The sequence below is a fragment of the Ochotona princeps genome, chromosome 2 (assembly GCF_030435755.1).
Source record: "Ochotona princeps isolate mOchPri1 chromosome 2, mOchPri1.hap1, whole genome shotgun sequence".
Taxonomy (NCBI): Eukaryota; Metazoa; Chordata; class Mammalia; order Lagomorpha; family Ochotonidae; genus Ochotona; species Ochotona princeps.
Window position 1 is genome coordinate 20,272,525 of NC_080833.1, and position 18,560 is coordinate 20,291,084.

Here is an 18,560-nt window from a genome sequence, read left to right on the forward strand (position 1 = left end):
AAGAACTGGTGGGGTTTGGGTTGCTCGGCCCAGATCCTGGGGCCTACCTTCTAAGTGAGTGTTGGTTTTGTGAACCCTGGGGATTGGGGATCTGGTAGGGCTGCGTCTCCTGTCCCTGTCCGTGGTGCCCACCTACTAGGTGGGTGTCAGGTTCCTGAACTCCAAGGGTGGGAGATCTGGCGATGCTTAGGACACCTGGCCCAGGTGCTTGGACTTGACTGCAAGAACATGCTCTACTTTGAAAAAGGCAGAGCAGTGGACAAGGCCCTGTTGTAAAAGGAGACTATGGCAGCTCATTTAGTGCTGTAGCAGAAGAACAGAACTAACTGGACAACTACCCCAGGGAAACGATGACAGCAAACAATCTCAGTGAATGGAGCCAATGGACATTGGAAGGGTGACATCATCCTCGGATTGGTGAAATTGGCAGCATTTCAGAACTATCCAAACCACTTGGACAGCACTTTCGGAATATGTACACATTGAGGCTCTGGACTGATATGAGGTGGCAATTCCTCATCCCCGGGTACTGGGATATGTGGGAAGTCATGAGTAGTGTTCCCCTTTGTCTCTTTCCTTCGCCCGGGAACAATAAGAACAAATAGCAAATTTGGAAGCAATGAGTTCACCCAATTTTCCCTAAACCTTGGTCCTTCCTACCCTGATCAACTATGTAATCATTATTAAATAAAAAAAAAAAAAAAAAACTATTTTTATTAAAACAGCAAAGTTTACAAAGAGAGAAGGATGAAGGACTTTAGACAGAGACAAATCTGTCCATTGACTTCACTCTGTAATGGCCACAATGGTTGAAGCTGGATAGGCCTGAAGCCAGGAGCCAGGAGCTTCTTCCAGGTCTCTTAAATGGGTACAGGGTCCCAAGGCCTTGGGTCATCCTCCATTGCTTCCCCTGGGCTATACCAGGGAGCTGGATGGGAAATGAAGCAGCCAAGACATGAACTGGTGCCCATATGGAATGCCAGCACCACAGGATAGGCTTAGCCTACTACCCTGTGGCACCAATGCCTAGGCACCCTGAAACAATTACTGAAAAACAAATTACTTCAAGGGACTGTAGCTCTCTTCCCAAGGAAGAAGGACTCTAGGAAAGAGTCACTCACCAGAAGAATGACGCTAAGATTACAGAAGAAGGGCCCGGCGGCGTGGCCTAGCAGCTAAAGTCCTCGCCTTGAAAGCCCCGGGATCCCATATGGGCACCGGTTCTAATCCCGGCCGCTCCACTTCCCATCCAGCTCCCTGCTTGTGGCCTGGGAAAGCAGTTGAGGACGGCACAATGCATTGGGACCCTGCACCCGCGTGGGAGACCCGGAAGAGGTTCCAGGTTCCCGGCTTCAGATCGGTGCGCATCGGCCCGTTGCGGCTCACTTGGGGAGTGAATCATCGGACGGAAGATCTTCCTCTCTGTCTCTCCTCCTCTGTGTATATCTGGCTGTAATAAAATGAATAAATCTTTAAAAAAAAAAAAGATTACAGAATAAGCAGCGTATCTGTGCAATGACTCAAAGGGGAACCACTGGGTCTTGGAAAAAGTATCCTATTGGGACAAACCAAGGTCCAGCAAACCCCGCACGACATCAGGAGGGATGGAAACCTTCCCACTCTTACAAAAGCCTCTGAAACTATAGCTTAGAACTAAATATACCAAATGTTGTTCATAAACCTTGGCTGGTTCCTTTTTTTGAAATTTATTTATTTTATTGGAAAGTCAGGTGTACACAGAGGAGGAGAAACAGCGAGGAAGATCTTCCATTCAATGATTTATTCTCCAAGCAGTTGCAACGGCTGGAGCTGTGCCAATCTGAAGCCAGGAGCCAAGTTTCTTCCAGGTCTCCCACATGGGTACAGGGTCCAAAGCCTTGGGGCCATCCTCTACTGTTTTCCCAGGACACAAACAGGAAGCTGGATGGGAAGTGGAGCAGCCGGGACACGAACTGGCACCTATATGGGATCCTTGGGAATTTGCACCCATGTGGGAGACCTGGAGGAAGTTCCTGGCTCCTGGCTTTGGATCAGCACAGCACCAGCCACTGTGGTCACTTGGGGAGTGAATCATCGGACAGAAGATCTTTCTCACTGTCTCTCCTCTTCTCTGTATATCTTACTTTGCAGTAAAAATAAATAAATCTTTAAAAAAATGAATAAATAAATAAAAATAAAAATAAATTTAAGATAGGTAGAAAGGGGCACAGTGCGGTAGCCCAGCAGCTAAAGTCCTTACTTTGCATGCCCAGGATCCCATACAGGCACTGGTTTGTGTTCCAGCAGCCCCGCTTTTCATCCAGCTCCGGCTTGTGGCCTGGGAAAGCAGTCAGGGACGACCCAAAGCCTTGGGACCCTGCACCCGTGAGAGAGACCCTAAAGAAACTCCTGGCTCTGGCTCCAGATCAGCTCAGCTCCAGCCGTTGTAGTCACTTGGGGAGTAAAGTACCGGATGGAAGATCTTCCCCACTATCTCTCCTATGTACTCCTGCCTTTCTGAGAAAAATAAATAAATCTTAAAAAGAAAAAAAAAAAAAGACCTTCCATCCACTGGTCTACCCCCCAAGTGGCTGTAACAGCCAGAGCTGAGCTGATCCAAAGCCAGGAGCCAAAAGCCTCTTCCAGGTCTCCCACTCGGGTACAGGGTCCCAAGGGTTTGGGCCATTTTCCACTGCCTTCACAGGTCACAAACAAGGAGTTGGATGGGAAGTGGAGCAGCTGGAAACAAATCAGTGCCCATATGGGATCCTGGCAAGGTATAGACCTTAGCCACTAGGCTAACGTCAGTTGGCACTGCAAATGGTGCCATGACGTACTGTGCCACAGCACCAGCCCCATATCATCAAAATCCTCATCACCTCCCTAACAAATCATCTTACCCTATGCCCTCCTCCTCAATATTCTTCAGTACTGAACACTCACATTTGCTGCAACACCATTCATAACAGCTAAAATGGGAGCAAGTGTCCATCAATGAATGTGGATAAGCAAAACACAGGCTACCCATACAACAGAACTACTCAGCCACCCTTGAAAAGAAAGGAAACTGGGCCTGGCAGTGTGGCCTAGCCTTGAACGCCCCGGGATCCCATATGGGCGCCGGTTCTGGTCCCGGCGGCTCCACTTTCCGTCCAGCTCCCTGCTTGTGGCCTGGGAAAGCAGTTGAGGACAGCCCATTGCGTTGGGACCCTGCACCCGCGTGGGAGACCCTGGAGGAAGTTCCTGGTTCCCGGCTTCGGATCGGCACGGCACCGGCCATTGCAGTTCACTTGGGGAGTGAATCATCGGACGGAAGATCTTCCTCTCTGTCTCTCCTCCTCTCTGTATATTTGACTTTGTAATAAAATAAATAAATCTTTAAAAAAAAAAAAAACATTATAGGGTGTGAAAACCCACTGAACTGGGGCACACCAGTAGTCCAGTGGCTTAGAAACTGGTGAAGGTGCCCATGCTCCACATCAGTGTTTAGGTTGATGCTGGACTGCAGCTGCTGACTTCAGCTCACTGCTATTGCAGACCTAGGAAGCAGTGGCTACAGCTCAAGGACTGGATCCCGGCCACCCACATGGGACATCCAGATAAGAGTCCCTAGCTCCTGGCTTCAGCCTGGCCCAGCAAGGCTGTTGCAGACACTTGAACCAATGAATGGGAGGTCTCTTTCTGTCTCTCCAACTGAAAAAAAAGGGGAGAGAGGCCAGCATTATGATATTGAAGGTTGAACCACAGCTCGCGATGCCAGCATCCCACAGGGACAGCAGTTCACATCCTCACTGTTCCACCTCTCATCCAGCTCCCTAGCCTAAGATAAGCAACAAACTATGGTCCAGGTTTTAGGCCCTGGCCCAGCCACATGGGAGACACAGGTTAAGTTCCAAGCTCCAGTCTAACCCAGCTCTGGCCCCTTACAGTCAGCCAGGAGTAAAACATCAGATTGAACATGAGTATCTCTCTGTCTCTTCCTCTTTCTCTAACTTGCAAAATAAATAATTCTTTAAAAAACAAACTCCCACCAACAGGGAACAGAAGTGTGATACAGTGGGCTAAGTCACTACCTGCATCATTGGCATCCCATATCAGAGTGAGGCTGGTTCAAGCTAACATCACTCCACTTCCAATGCTCCCTAATGCACCCGACAGCCTAATCAGCTATGGAAACATTAAAAAAACAAAAATGCAGGAGCCAGCACAGCACAATGGTTCGATTTTCAACTGGCTAGTCCTCCTCCTGCAAGCATCACCATCCCATATGGATGCCACATAGTGTCCTGACTGTTGCACTTCCCATCCAACTCCCTGCTTGTGGCCTGGGAAAGCAGTAGAGAATGGTCCAAAGCCTTGGGACCCTGCACCTACATGGGAGACCCAGGAGAACTCCTGGCTCTTGGCTTCGTATCAACTCAGCTCCAGGTTTTGTGGCGATTTGGGGAGGGAACCAGTGGATAGAAGGTCTTTCTGTCTCTCCTCTCTCTGTAAACCAGTGCTCCTTGGTGAAAACATGAGTTGCAACTGGGTCAAGAAAAGTACGAGAGGGCCTCCCTAAGAGGCTGTTGAACTTGAACTGGACAAGTGGGATGCTGGACTCTGTATGGTGTGAGCTTTTAATTAGGGAATCTCAACGGTACTTGAGCTGTGGTTATGCATCAAGGTGAAGGAATTCACCATGGGGGAAGGGTTTGGGGTGAAGGGGGGGGAATCCCAGTACCTATGAAATTGTGTCATGTAATACAATGTAATTAATGAATAAATGAATATTAGAAAAAAAAAGAAAAGTACGAGAGTTCCTGGTAGCCAAAGAATGATGATGACACACTAAAAAGGCAGAGGAGTGAGTTAGTATGAAAGGGGACTCACTGAAGAAACTGCACAAAGTCTGAACATCCAAATAAATACTCAATTACATAACTCAGTGAGTGAAACAGGAAACCCCAAATTTATACTGAAATATGAATGGATCAACTAAAAAGTTGATGCGGACAGGATATTTACATATTTTCCAAGAACCTCTCCATAACATATGAATTAAAAATGGGGGGAAAGCATATTCAGAAGAAATTGGGAAGATGCTTCTTCAGAGATTGATTAAGTTCCCATCACAATAATGGAGATTATAAACAGAATGCCAGTGTCACACTGCAGAGCTCAGTTGACACACTACAATGTCACACTGTAACCTAACACAAGAAACATGTGACAAACCCAAGCTGAGACATGCTATAAAGAGAGTCAAGGAAGAGAAAGGAAGCAGACGCCTGACAACTAGGGTTAACAGATCTGGACCGGCTGCTTCCACTACAAAGGACAAAAGTGCAACAAACTGCTGACGTTTCGATGTGAGGAACACACATCACTGAGTGGATGACCCACTGTTCTTCCATTCTGATCATTTTATGGGCCTGACAATACAAGTATTTAAAACAGCTTGGGGCCTGGCATGATAGCTCAATGGCTAATCCTTTCCTTTCAAGAACTGGCATCCCATATGGGTGCCAGTTTGTTTCCTGGGGGCTCCACTTCCCAGCTCACTCCCTGCTTGTGAGCTGGGAAAGTAACAGAGAATGGCCCAAAACCTTGGGACCTTGTACCCATGTGGGAGGCCTAGAAGAAGATCCTGGCTTCGGATCAGCTCAGCTCTGGCAGTTGTGACCACTTGGGGAGGGAGCCAGCGGACGGAAGATCTTTTTCTCTACACCTCCTCTCTGTAAATCTGCCTTTCCAATAAAAATAAAAAAAAATTTTAAAGGGCATAATCCTCTTTGTTTTCAATAGAGGACAATATAAACAGGAAAGGTTATTTCTCTTGAGTACATACATGATTATTTCTCAGTATTTTGAAGTTTCCTGTAAGAATATGACTTATCATCATAAAAAGCTTAAAATAACTAAATTGAGGAAATCAAATGGTACAGTCCCTGGTCTAAAATTTTAGGATCTTTGTTTTGTTGTCGTCGGGTATTTGCTTTTTTTTTTTTTTAATAGCTTTGAAACAAAAAGTTTTCACAAGTAATTTCAAAGACCTAAACTTACCAAGAGCTATCCATATCCGAAAAGAAATCCTTGTATATTTGGGTTGCTGAAAGTCGGCAGAGAATACATGACAGGGCACAGATCATCTGTTTTCTTACCAGGCTGTCTTTCCAACTCTGCTCACAAGAACACTAACCTGAGCACACACAGGGCTGTGGGCAGAGTCCCAGAGCAGGGACTCATCTCAGCCGCAGGGGTGCGCTGGGAGGCTGCATGCAGCTACTCAAGCTCCCCTCCCCTGGGGCAGGCCAGCATCACTCAACTCACCTCAAAGGGATTCAGGTTGAAGTAAGAGGAACCAGGACGGGTCAACCTTTCAATCTGATTTTTGGACGTTAGGACAGAATCTCTCTTCTCTATCTGTTTCACCTAAAATTAGAAGGATAAAAAACTTCATTAGTAAAACTCCATTGTAAATTGAATTGTCTCCTTTAATACAATACTCACCAGCATAATCAGCAAACAATTTGTGTTGTCTATTGTGTATGTTTTATTAGGCACTTTGAGAGACAAGTACAAGAGCTGCCATTTATTGAACTTCAATAATGTACAAACTTCACAGTACCTGTAATCTAAACAATCTCATGCAGCAGGTTAAGAAAACTGAGGCTTCGCAAGGCTAACTGATCTGCATTATCTGTTAGGCAAAGTTCTAATCCCAACAGTTTGGACTGCAGAGCAGGCATAATTTGGGGGAATAAGCCTCTCTCCCCCTGCCTTAAAATAAACTGTTTTGAGACAGACCAAATCACTCTCCTTAGCTTTTATAGTAAGTCAGAAAAAGCTTTGACCAAAGACAATGCCAAGGAGAACAAATACTAGTAGCCCCCAAAAGCTTCCCTGGTGCTACCGTCCACACTGCAAAGTGGGTTAGAATGAATCTCAGCTGTGTTACATGGCACCTTTATTCCTATGGCCAAAACAAGGTGGAAAAAAAGGACAGTGACATACAACGCCATTCCTTGGGGATATCACACGGGCTCAACTGGCTAATCCTCAACCTCCAAGCACTGGGATCCCATATGGACACAGTTTATGTCCTGAATGCTCCACTTCCCTTCCAGCTCCCTGCTTGTAGCCTGGGAAAGCAGTAGAGACCGGCCCAAAGCCTTGGAACCACGCACCCAGATGGGGGACCCAGAAGCAGCTCCTGGCTCCTGGGTTGGGATCAGCTCAGCAACCACCATTGCAGCCACTTGGAGAGTGAACCAATGGATGGAAGATCTTTCTCTGTCTCTCTTCTCTGTTGATCTGACTTTCCAATGGGAAAAAAAAAAGTCACTCCTCAACATTTTTACTTTCTAATACAACACATCCAATCCCCCCTGGCACAACCCTCTTTCCCAAGCTCAATTTCCTCCCTCCCCACCCCCACTTTGCAACACCTGACACACTACACTGCATACCTATTCATGCATGGTTTATTCTCCTCTGAGAACACAAGCTAAGAAGACAGGACCTTCTTCCTGTTCTTCACTACCACATCCTGGACACCTCAACAGCACAATCAAGGTCCTGACACCTGGCGCCTGAGGGCTTAAGAAAACTACTCCCTCAGGTACTTTCTCCCATTCATTTCAAACAAAATAAGGTTGCCTTTTTTTTAAATTTTGAAATGGTAAGTAAAACCAGTTTTATTATAATAGCTAAGCCATTAGAAGGCAATAACCTTTGGTACCATGGTAACAACACCTTTCCTTTCCAGTGAAGTATTTCCAAAGGACAGACTAGAAAGGATGTGCTAATTGCCATTTTTTAATTTAACACTTTGGAGAAACTACTATGGAGCAAGCACTGTTAGATAGGCCAGAGACAGGGGGAGGTGCTGTTGCACGACAGGTTAAGCTGCCTCCTGCAGTGCTGCTCCACTTCTGCTCCAGCTCCCTGCTAATGCACCTGGAAAAGCAGAAGATGCCCCACATGCTCAGGCCCCTGCCCCATGTGGGAGACCCAGGTGAAGCTCCTGGCTTCTGGTTTCCATCTGTTCAATCCTGGGCTGACGCAGCCATCCGGGGAAGAGAAAACCAGTAGATGCAAGATCTCTCAGTCTCTTCCCCTCTCTTTCAAATCAGTCAATCTTAAAACAACAGCAAAACTAAAAAAAATGCATGTGACATTGCCCTTAACTATGTAGCTCACAGCTCCTAATGAGTTCACCTGGAGGCAGCTAACATGCGCTCCTCAGTCCATGCCAATGTAGACTTTCCATCTTTAGCTTTTTCTTAAAAGATGTTTCATAAGTATTATTGTTAAAATTTGTTTAAAACTTATTTATTTGAAAAGCAGAGAACAAAAAAAAAAAAAAAAAGAAAAGCAGAGAACACAGAAAAGAAGAGAGATCCTACATTAGCTGCTCCCTCTCATGATGACCACAGCCACCAGGGCTGGATCAGCCTAAAGCCAGCAGCTTCTCCCACATGGGCGGCAGGGCCCAAGACTTAGGCAGGCCATTCTCTCTTGCTTATCCCAGGCCAATAGCAGGAAACTGCATAGAAAGTGGAGCACCTGGGGGTCCAATGCAGTAGCCTAGCGGCTAAAGTCCTCACCTTGAACATGCCAGGATCCCATATGGGCACCGGTTCTAATCCCGGCAGCTCCACTTCCCATCCAGCTCCCTGCTTGTGGCCTGGGAAAGCAGTCGAGGAAGGCCCAAAGCTTTGGGACCCTGCACCCGTGTGGGAGACCTGGAGGAGGTCCTGGCTCCTGATTGGCATAGCACCAGCCGTTGCGCTCACTTGGAGAGTGAATCATCGGACAGATCTTCTCTCTATTTCTCCTCCTCTCTGTATATCTGACTTTGTAATAAAAATAAATAAATCTTAAAAAAAAAAAGGAAAGTGGAGCAGCTGGGACTCCAACAACAGACACATAGGGGATGCCGACCACTCCTCCAACCCCTCTTCAGCCTCCTTCTAACTCTGAGAAAGCTGCTTCTGCTTTGTTTTACCTGAAACCCTCTGTTCTGCACTTATTCCATTGTTTTTCACAAAAATTCTTGCGTTAATATTAACGCTCGTCTTAGGGATATGAAAACCAAAAGATGCGCAAAATCAATGTTTTGAGATAATTCACTCGCAGTCAATGCCAGCCAAGAATCCAGTCTGAAATGGACTCCCGAGGTTATGCTCTGTTTATTTACTCTCAGTGCATCTTGACCAGGATGCACTGAGCATTCTCTAGGTACGGGACAGGCGATCATAAACAAGGCTTGGACCAAGCTTACTCCCATCTCACCCGACCCCTGTTACAAGACTCCAAGCAAATGATTTCCCCCCACCTTTCAGGCGCGTCACCCGTAAAATGGGAGTCACATAACGTATACCCGTCATGATGCACGCTTAGCGTTCGTGACCCACGGAAACCATCCCTAACATCCTCACAAAGTATTTAGAAACCGTCCTGTTTAGAAGAAAGCCAGAGGCCGAGACAGTCGAGTCACCCACTCTGCCAGCCCGCGACTGCGCGTTACATGGACACTCCGTGCCCGGGCACCCGCTTGGCCACCGTCGTCGTCTCCTTCCAAATGCCAGACGCCCAGACATCTGTCCTTCTTTCGGGACCCAGGCGATACCCCAGCAGCTACGGGGAATGGGAGACGCACCCACGTACACACACCCCCGGGGCCGCGCCGCCCCGAAGGCCGGACAGCCGGATCCCCCCAACGGTCCGGGCCAGGCAGCCCCCTGCCTCCGACCACGGGGAGCGCAGGTCGCAGCGGGGTCGTTCCTGATCATCAGTCCCTGTTCTGTATTCACCTCGCTGTAGAAGGTCATAAACGCATCCTCTGTGCTGCCTCCGCCGGCCGAAGCCCCACTCTCTCCCGTAGCCGCCATTTCCCCGGCCAGCCACCACGTGACCTTTCTGCGCAGGCGCCGCCTCACGTGAGCCTCACAGGCCCGCCTTTCTGGCCCCGCCCACTCCTGAGTGACCCTTAAAGAGCTCCCAGCCCAATCAGGCCCGCGTTAAGTGCAATTTCTATTCCAGTTATAGTGAAGTATACATAATTAGTCATCATAAAGTGGAAAAGCGCAGTGACTTTGAGCACATTCCTAGTGTTGCGCAGCCATCATTTCTATCTGATTCGTAAACAGGTTCCAAAATTTCTTTTTTTCCCCATCCCACAACAACAGCCAATCTGTGTCCCATCTCTGGAGTTTTGCCATTCTAGGTAGTTCACACACATGGAATTCTACAATATGTTCCCTCGTGTTGGTTCCTCTCCCTTGGCACAATGTTTCTAAAGCTCATCCCAAATAAAGCTTCAATTATTAATTCGTGAGGGGTTTATCCCTATAAGTGTTAAGTCTTCAGATAATTCTGTGTTTAATTTTTTTTCTTAAAGATTTATTCATTTTATTACAGCCAGATATACACAGAGGAGGAGAGACAGAGAGGAAGATCTTCCGTCCGATGATTCACTCCCCAAGTGAGCCGCAACGGGCCGATGCGCGCCGATCCGAAGCCGGGAACCAGGAACCTTTTACAGGACTCCCACGCGGGTGCAGGGTCCCAATGCATTGGGCCATCCTCAACTGCTTTCCCAGGCCACAAGCAGGGAGCTGGATGGGAAGTGGAGCTGCCAGAATTAGAACCGGCGCCCATATGGGATCCCGGGGCTTTCAAGGCGAGGACTTTAGCCACTAGGCCACGCCGCCGGCCCCTGTGTTTAATTTTTAAACCAGTCACCAAGCTGTTCTCCGCAGTGGCTGATCCATCTTACATTCCCAAGAACAATGTGCAAGGGTTCCAGTTTCTCTACAGTGTCACCATCAGTTGTTATTTTCCATTATTGTTATCATGATGACGACGACGATGATGGCAGTCAACTTAGTGGGCCTTTTGTACAAGCTCAGAAGAATCTTCCACTGGCTTCTCCTCTGAGGAGGTAACAAGACACAGAGTATCTGAGACTAAAGTTTCTGAGATGATATTTACAGATTTTTTTTTTTTTAAAAAAAGAGGACTGCACCTGGCTTAGCAAGTAAAGCTGCCACCTGCAGCACCACCATCCCATATATGTGCCAGATGGAGTCCTGGCTCCTCCATGTACTATTCAGCTGCCTGTTAATGTGCCTGGGAAAGCAGTAGAAGACGGCCCAAAGCCTTGCAACCTTGCTCTTGCATGGTAAACCCAGAGGAAGCTCCTGGCTCCTAGCCTTAGATTGGCTCAGATCCAGCCATTAGAGCCACTTGAGGAGGAAACCAGCAGGCAGAAGATCTTTGTCTCTCCTCTTGGTAAATCTGATCTGTCTTCCCAATAAAAATAAATAAATCTTCAAGTGAAAAAAAAGAAGTCAGTATGTGGGCCCAGCACCGTGGCCTAGCAGCTAAAGTCCTTATCTTGAACATGCCAGGATCCCATATGGGTGCCAGTTCTAATCCTGTCAGTCCCACTTCCCATCCAGCCCCCTGCTTGTGGCCTTTGAAAGCAGTGGAGGACAGTCCAAAGCCTTGGGACCCTGCACCCACATGGGAGACCCAGAAGATGCTCCTGGCTCCTGGCTTTGGATCGGTGCAGCACCAGCCGTTGCAGTCACTTGGGGAATGACTCATCGGACAAAATATATATATATCTGACTTTGCAACAAAAATAAATAAATCTTAAAAAAAAAAAAAGTGGTCAGTTTGTGAGTGTCTCAAGGATATCTTCAGGCCCAGTGGCGTGGCCTAGCGGCTAAAAGTCCTCGCCTTGAAAGCCCCGGGATCCCATATGGGCGCCGGTTCTAATTCTGGCAGCTCCACTTCCCAGCCAGCTCCCTGCTGGTGGCCTGGGAAAGCAGTCGAGGACGGCCCAATGCATTGGGACCCTGCACCCGCGTGGGAGACCCGGAAGAGGTCCCTGGTTTCTGGCTTTGGATCGGCACAGCACCGGCTGTTGCGGCTCACTTGGGGAGTGAATCATTGGACGGAAGATCTTCCTCTCTATCTCTCCTTCTCTCTTATATCTGACTTTGTAATAAAATCAATAATTTTTTTTTTAAAAAAAGGATATCTTCAAGCACACAGCCCTTGGCCGTGGGCTATTGCCCAACTGAAGACCCTCACCTGCAGGCCTCTACCTTGGTCTTGGACTTTTGCCTACTCAGGCACTGCTGCCCACAGAATTTGACCTTGATCCCTTGGTGCCAGTCATCCTTAGACCCAAGATTCCAGATACAGCCTGTCCTGTTCTTTATCAAATCACACTGTTATTTTTTACAAACTGCCTGCAGCAAATAAAAATCTTTAAAAATATCTAGAAACACACTCTAAGCTATTTTACCTAGATAGTAGTCTTATAATTGGTTACTAGTATTTCCATGTTGCCTTAGTGTTTCTCTGAGGTGAACATGTGAAAACGTGCCCACTGGAGCTGCCTTCTGGGGCTGGCACCTTCATGTGGCTCATCAGACTACTCTTCTACCTGCAAGTAGCAGCATCGCATTTGGGTACCAGGTGAAGTCCTGGCTGCTCCACTTCTAATCCAGCTCCCTGCTTTAGGCCTGGGAAAGCAGTGGAGGATGGCCCAGGTTCTTGGGACCCTGCACTTGTGTGAGAGACTCAGAAGATGATCCTGACTCCTGGCTTTGGATTGGCTCAGCATTGGCCATTGCAGTCATTTGAGGAGTGAAACCAGTGGCTAGCTCTGTCTCTACTTCTCTCTATAAATCCACCTTTGCAATAAAAATAAATACATCTTTTTTTAAAAGATGTATTCATTTTATTACAAAGTCAGATATACACAGAGGAGGAGAGATAGAGAGGAAGATCTTCCATCCGATGATTCACTCCCCAAGTGAGCCGCAACAGGCTGATGCGCGCCGATCCGATGCCGGGAACCTGGAACCTCTTCCGGGTCTCCCACACGGGTGCAATGTCCCAATGCATTGGGCCGTCCTCAACTGCCTTCCCAGGCCACAAGCAGGGAGCTGGATGGGAAGTGGAGCTGCCGGGATTAGAACCGGTGCCCATATGGGATCCCGGGGCTTTCAAGGCAAGGACTTTAGCCACTAGGCCACGCCGCCGGGCCCAAAATAAATACATCTTAAAAAGAAAAAAACAAACAAACAAAAACAGATGATCCATAATATCCAGGTCTGCCTAGGTGGGCATTTGGCCTGGTGGTCAAGCTGCCTGCTGGGTCCAGTGGGAGCCTCCTGCAGTTCCCCAGGCAGCCTGGGGTGATGGCTCCTGGAATTGGATGCCCGCCACCCATGTGGCTACTGGGAGTTCCCAGCTCCTGGCTTCAGACCCAGCCAAGGCTCATTGCAGGCATGTGAAGTGAGTCAATGGAGGGGACATCTCTTTCTTTCTCTGTCTCTATTAAAGTCCAGTTCCATCATTTCCTAGAAAGCAAAGGGAAGTCAGCGAGGATAAGGCTGCCTGCTGCAATCCCAGCATCCCTCAGAAATGCCAGTTTGTGTCCCTGTGGATCCACTTCCGATCCAGCTCCCTCCTGATGCACATGAGTAACTAAAGATGGCCCGAGTGCTTGGATCGCAGCGACCCATGCAGAAGCCCCATGGGAAGCTTGTCTCCAGGTATCAGCCTGGCGCTGTGCTAGCTGTGGCATCATCTAGAGAGTGATGGAAGATCTCTGTCTCCCTCTAACTTTCAGAAAAAATATACAAACCTTAAAACAAACAAAAACCAAGATGGTATATTTATAATCATGAATAAGACAGCTAATGTGGATCAACCCATATCATCTAAAGGAGAAGAAACCTAGCCCAGCAAGAGAAAACGACTTAGCTAAGGGCGAGAGACTTCCTGCAGATAAATCTGACTTTTCCTAGGCTTCTAAGTCATGCCCTTTTCCACGGAATACGACAGTGGATCCACACATTCCACAATCCATCAGAGCCAACTGTTAGCTCAGCGCGGCCTCATTCCTGACATTCTCTGATGGGGCAGCCACACGGGGTCGGGGAGGGGCCTCGGAGGTGAAATGTCACCTGAGACGAGGGGGGAAAGTCAATGTAGGTGAAGAACTCTGACAGGAATCGCCTAAGACACAAATGTGATTCTTCGTGCGTTAAGTGCAGCTTGTCTCGAGCCGGTATCCTAGACCTCCCACCACGCCGCACAGTTCCCGTCAGTCAATGGACGGCTTCCTTTGGATTTTTCGGATTTTTCATAACGACTTTAGGATTGTTGCGAGACGAACGCCACGCCTCATTTTGGTAGGTTCGAAAGGAGAAATGACAGGTCCTTATCTCCTTATCCTTCTGCCTAGTCTCCCCCATCCGCCTCAGCAGTCCTTTGAGCCGGGACGGAGCCCTTGCTGGCGATTGGGTAAGAGAAGGTACAGTTCTCGCTCAGGACTCGCTGTGAAGTCCAGGCGTCCCGCCTCTTCTCTCTTATGATTCGCTATTCCTACGTTCGTCCCGCCCCTCCGCCGAACGGATTGGTTGCGTGGTCAGCCTGGCGCTTAGCGCGTCCACAGCCGTTGCGGCCGCAGAGACACCCGCGGTGCTACGCAGGTGATCATGGCTGGCTCCGTGTCGGTTGCGCGGGCGCGGCTCGGGGTGTGGGGCGCGAGGGCCGTACAAACCCGTGGCTTCGCCTCGGACAAGGTATGCCGCGGCTCCGCCCGCCGCCCCAGCCCCGACCGCGGATCCGCATCGGCGCTTCGCCGCATCTTGACGCGTGTCTCCGTCTCTCTCCGCAGTCCGACGATCACCCCGGGAGCGCGGGCTCCATCCGGGAAGCCGGCGGGGCCTTCGGAAAGCGAGAAAAGGCCGAAGAGGACCGATACTTCCGGTGAGTGACCGTCGGGAGCCGAGTCCAGCCCCAGCCTCCTCGGGCTGTCCGAGGCCATTAAGCTTCCAACGGCTCCACTCAGCCCTGTCTGCTTCCTGGGGGTGTCTCATCCCCCGAGAGAACCCCCAGAGCCCGTACCTCACACACTCCGACATTTTGAGCTCCTGACCGCTGGCATATAGGAGGCGCTCCCGGTTTCCTCCGCGGGGAACAGTCTCCTTGTCCCCGAAGCCCAAGCCATTGGTACCTGCGGGTTTGTAGAACTGTCAGCCTGCAGCTGACTCATTTGTCATCTACCACCCACCACCATGGAATTCTCCCCGATGTTGGGAACCTTCCTAGGTGCTCCAGGTTTTGGAGACCCTCTTAGCCTGCCTCCATCAGCTGTCACGCATCTGTCACCCACTCCCCGGGTTCTCTTCCCCGACCCTGCCTGCCTTAGTCTTGCAAATCTGTGTGACTTGCCTAACTGTTCACATCCTCTCAGCCGTTTCTGACCCCCACGTGTGTCCTCCAGAGGAAGTGGATCACAGCAGACGGGTCACCTGTTCCCGGTTGGACCCCACCCCCTTCCGGAGACTTTTGCCCTATGCCATCTCTGGGCTGGCCCTTTCCCTTTCCAGTGTAGGCACGCAATGGGCTGCCCCTACGGATCCCAGCCCGGAGCTATCTTTAGGCTTAGTCTATCTTTAACTGACTTCTGTCCACCCTAGGGAGCAGGGAGGAGCCAGCCTTGCTACTGCTCTTCCTTTGACCTACACCTTGCCCTTGAACCTTCTAAGAACTGACACCATACTAGGGAGCCGAGGTATGGCCCTTAGCCACCAGGTCATTGGACCCCTACATTTTATACTTAAGAAAAATTGAGCCTTAAATGTGATGGTTGATAACTTAATCCATTTTTTAAAAATGTATTCGAGAGGCAGGCAGGCAGGAAGACATCTTTCATCTACCTGTTCACTCTGCAAATGCCCACAGGGCTAGGACTGGACAGGTGGGAACAGGGAACTCAATCCAGGTCTTTCATGTGGGTGGCAGAAGTCAGACCCTCGAACCATCACCTGTGCTTCCCAGGGTCTGCAGTAGCAGGAAGTGAGTTGGGAGCTGGCAGTGGAACCCAGGTACTCTGGTAGGAGACCTATGGGTTTTTTGCTTGTTTTTGTTTTAAGATTTATTTATTTTTCTTGGAAAGTCAGAGACAGAGAGGAAGGTCTTCCATCCATTGATTCACTATCCAGTTGGCCATGACAGCCAGGACTGCTTCGATCCGGAGCCAGGAGCCAGGAGCCTCTTCTAGGTCTCCCACGTGGGTGCAAGATCCCAAAGCTTCTGGCCATCCTCAACTGCTTTCCCAGCCACAAACAGGGAGCTGGATGGGGAGCGGAGGAGCCAAGATTAGAACCGGAGCCCATATGGAATCCTGGTACATGCAAGGCCAGGACTTTTATCCGCTAGGCTACCATGTTGGGCCCGAGACCTGTGCTTCTAAACCTCTAGGCTGAAAACTTTCCCTGCAGTCCCTGAGAACTAAAATGGAACTGTCAAGCACCACCCCTTTTATTTTTGGCTTCTATATTTCTACAGATAGGGTGGGATGGGAAGTAGATACATGTCCTTTAGCCACTTAACCCCAAATCTTTATCTCCCTGCTTTTTGGGAGTCCATTTCTCTGGGTTGTCCACTGATAAGGTACTGGATCTTACGTCACATCTCTGGAGCTTCCCACTTTAAAGGTGAATTTGAAAGAGTAGCACATGATTGGGGCAAGTGTTGTAGTGTCGCAGGTGAAGCCACTGCTTGCTGTATAGTGCCGGCTTAAATCCCAGCTCCTCCACTGTTGATTCAGCTCCCTGCTCATGCAACATGGGAAAGCAGCAGAAGATGCCCAAGTTCTTGGGTCCCTGCACCTGTGTGGGAGACTCAGTAGAAGCTCTGGCTTCAGGCTGGCCCAACCTCAGCTATTGTAGCCACTTGAGGCATAAACAAGTGGAAAATCTCGAACTCTGCCTTTCAAATAAATGAATCTTAAAAAGGGGAGGGGAGCAGGCTCTGCTTAGAGCCCTCTGTGGGTGCAGGGGTTGGAGGTTAAAGGCACAGTGATTGTTTTTGCAGAGCAAAGTCGAAGGAACAGCTGGCCGCCTTGAAGAGACACCATGAGGACGAGATCGAGCATCACAAGAAGGAGATCGAGCGGCTGCAGAAGGAGATCGAGCGGCACAAGCACAAGATCAGAAGTCTGAAGGACGACGACTAAGTGTGCACAGTCTCGTCACGTGGCGCGGGTCGGTGGCCACTCCTGTGCAGACTAACACTGGTATCATTAACACTAGCCTGTGCACGACTAACATTATAATAAACTGTCATCAGTGAGCCGTGTCTGGTGCCTTCCTCTGTCCGGGGTTAGACGGCTAAAAGCAATGCGGTCCCTGTGACAGGGAGCCCACTGCCAGGGACACACCATGTGAGTGAGGATGGTGTGACATGGTCAAGGAGCCCCCTCAGCCCATCCAGCCCGAAGTGTAAGGGGAAAGCTGCTTCATGGGCAAACTCCAGCTAGGTGTAAAGGAGAACAGAGAGGGATGCTTGTTTCCCACGATGCAGTGAGGGCCTGTGTTGTGGCACAGCAAGTAGCAGGGGCTCACGCGCTGGGCCGTCACTGGCTGCCTTCCCTGGAACATTAACTGGAAGCACCATAGCCAGGACTCAAGGCAGCACTGCTATGCGTTATTGCAGCCTTGAGCTCTCTGTAATTCTGACTTTAAAATAAGTAAATCTTTTTAATTTTTTTTTTTTAGTTGTTTGAGCAGAACGCGAAAGCAAGCACGCCACTGCTGGTTCACTCCCCAAATCCCCTTGTCGAGCCATCACCTGCTGCTTCCCGGGGTATGGGATTGTTTACAGGGCCAGGACTCTCATCCGGGCACTCTGGTGTGAGATGTGGGTATCCCAACCAGCATCTAGGCCAAGCACTCCACTGGAGATGATTTAAAGTCTACAGAAGGACTTGCAGAAGTCATATGCAAATACAATGCCATTCAAGCGAGAGATTGACTGTCCACAGATTTTGGAGTTAATTCCCAATGGAAACAGCTTCAGCTGAATAAAATAATCCTGTTTAATATGATCGATGAACTTCAGGATTAAAATGTATGAAGAATTGTATGAAATATACTTTTTTAGGCCTAGTGCGGTAGCCGAGTGGCTAAAGTCCTTGCCTTGCACACACCAGGATCCCATAGGGTGCCAGTTTGTGTCCTTGCTGCTCCACTTCTCACCAGCTCCCTGCTTGTGGCCTGGGAAAGCAGTCAAGGACAGCTCAAAACCTTGGGACCCTGCACCCATGTGGGAGATCCAGAAGAAGCTCTGGATTCCTGGCTTCGGATTGCCTCTGCTCTAGCCATTGAGGTCACTTGGGGAATGAATCAGCAGACAGAAGATCCTCTATGTCTCTCCTCCTCTGTATGTCTGACTTTCCAATAAAAATAAATAAACCTTTTTAAAATATATATGTATGTACGTATATGTATATATATATAAAAGGTTTATTTATTTTTGTGCCTGGTGCAGTAGCCTAGTGGCTAAATCCTTAAATTCTTGCCTTGCATGTGCCTGGATCACATATGGGCACCAGCTCGTAGCCCACCTACTGCACTTGCCTTTCCAGTTTCCTGCTTGCTGCCTGGGAAAGCAGTGGAGGATAAAAATAAATCAATCTTTAAAATCTTTTCAAAAAGATTTACTAATTTTTATTGGGAAGGCAGATAGGAGACAGGAAAAAGATTTTCTGTCTGCTG

General features: G+C 48.9%; 2 protein-coding genes across 2 annotated transcripts in view; one reads left to right on the forward strand and one right to left on the reverse strand.

The window, feature by feature from the left end:
- DNAJC8 (DnaJ heat shock protein family (Hsp40) member C8) overlaps positions 1 to 9,916 on the reverse strand; it is a 29,374-nt gene extending 19,458 nt beyond the window's left edge. The window contains exons 1-2 of the mRNA XM_004592181.4: positions 9,780 to 9,916; positions 6,292 to 6,393 (exon numbers count right to left, since the gene is read on the reverse strand). Coding sequence (XP_004592238.1) covers positions 6,292 to 6,393; positions 9,780 to 9,857 — 180 coding nt within the window. The 5' untranslated portion in view covers positions 9,858 to 9,916. The remainder of the gene's footprint in view (positions 1 to 6,291; positions 6,394 to 9,779) is intronic.
- Positions 9,917 to 14,418: 4,502 nt separating this feature from the next.
- Positions 14,419 to 17,136, forward strand: ATP5IF1 (ATP synthase inhibitory factor subunit 1). Its single transcript, XM_004592180.3, has 3 exons — positions 14,419 to 14,579; positions 14,675 to 14,766; positions 16,879 to 17,136. Exons 1-3 carry the CDS (start codon positions 14,493 to 14,495, stop codon positions 17,018 to 17,020), a joined length of 321 nt encoding a protein of 106 aa, XP_004592237.1. The 5' UTR covers positions 14,419 to 14,492; the 3' UTR covers positions 17,021 to 17,136.
- Positions 17,137 to 18,560: the final 1,424 nt, after the last annotated feature.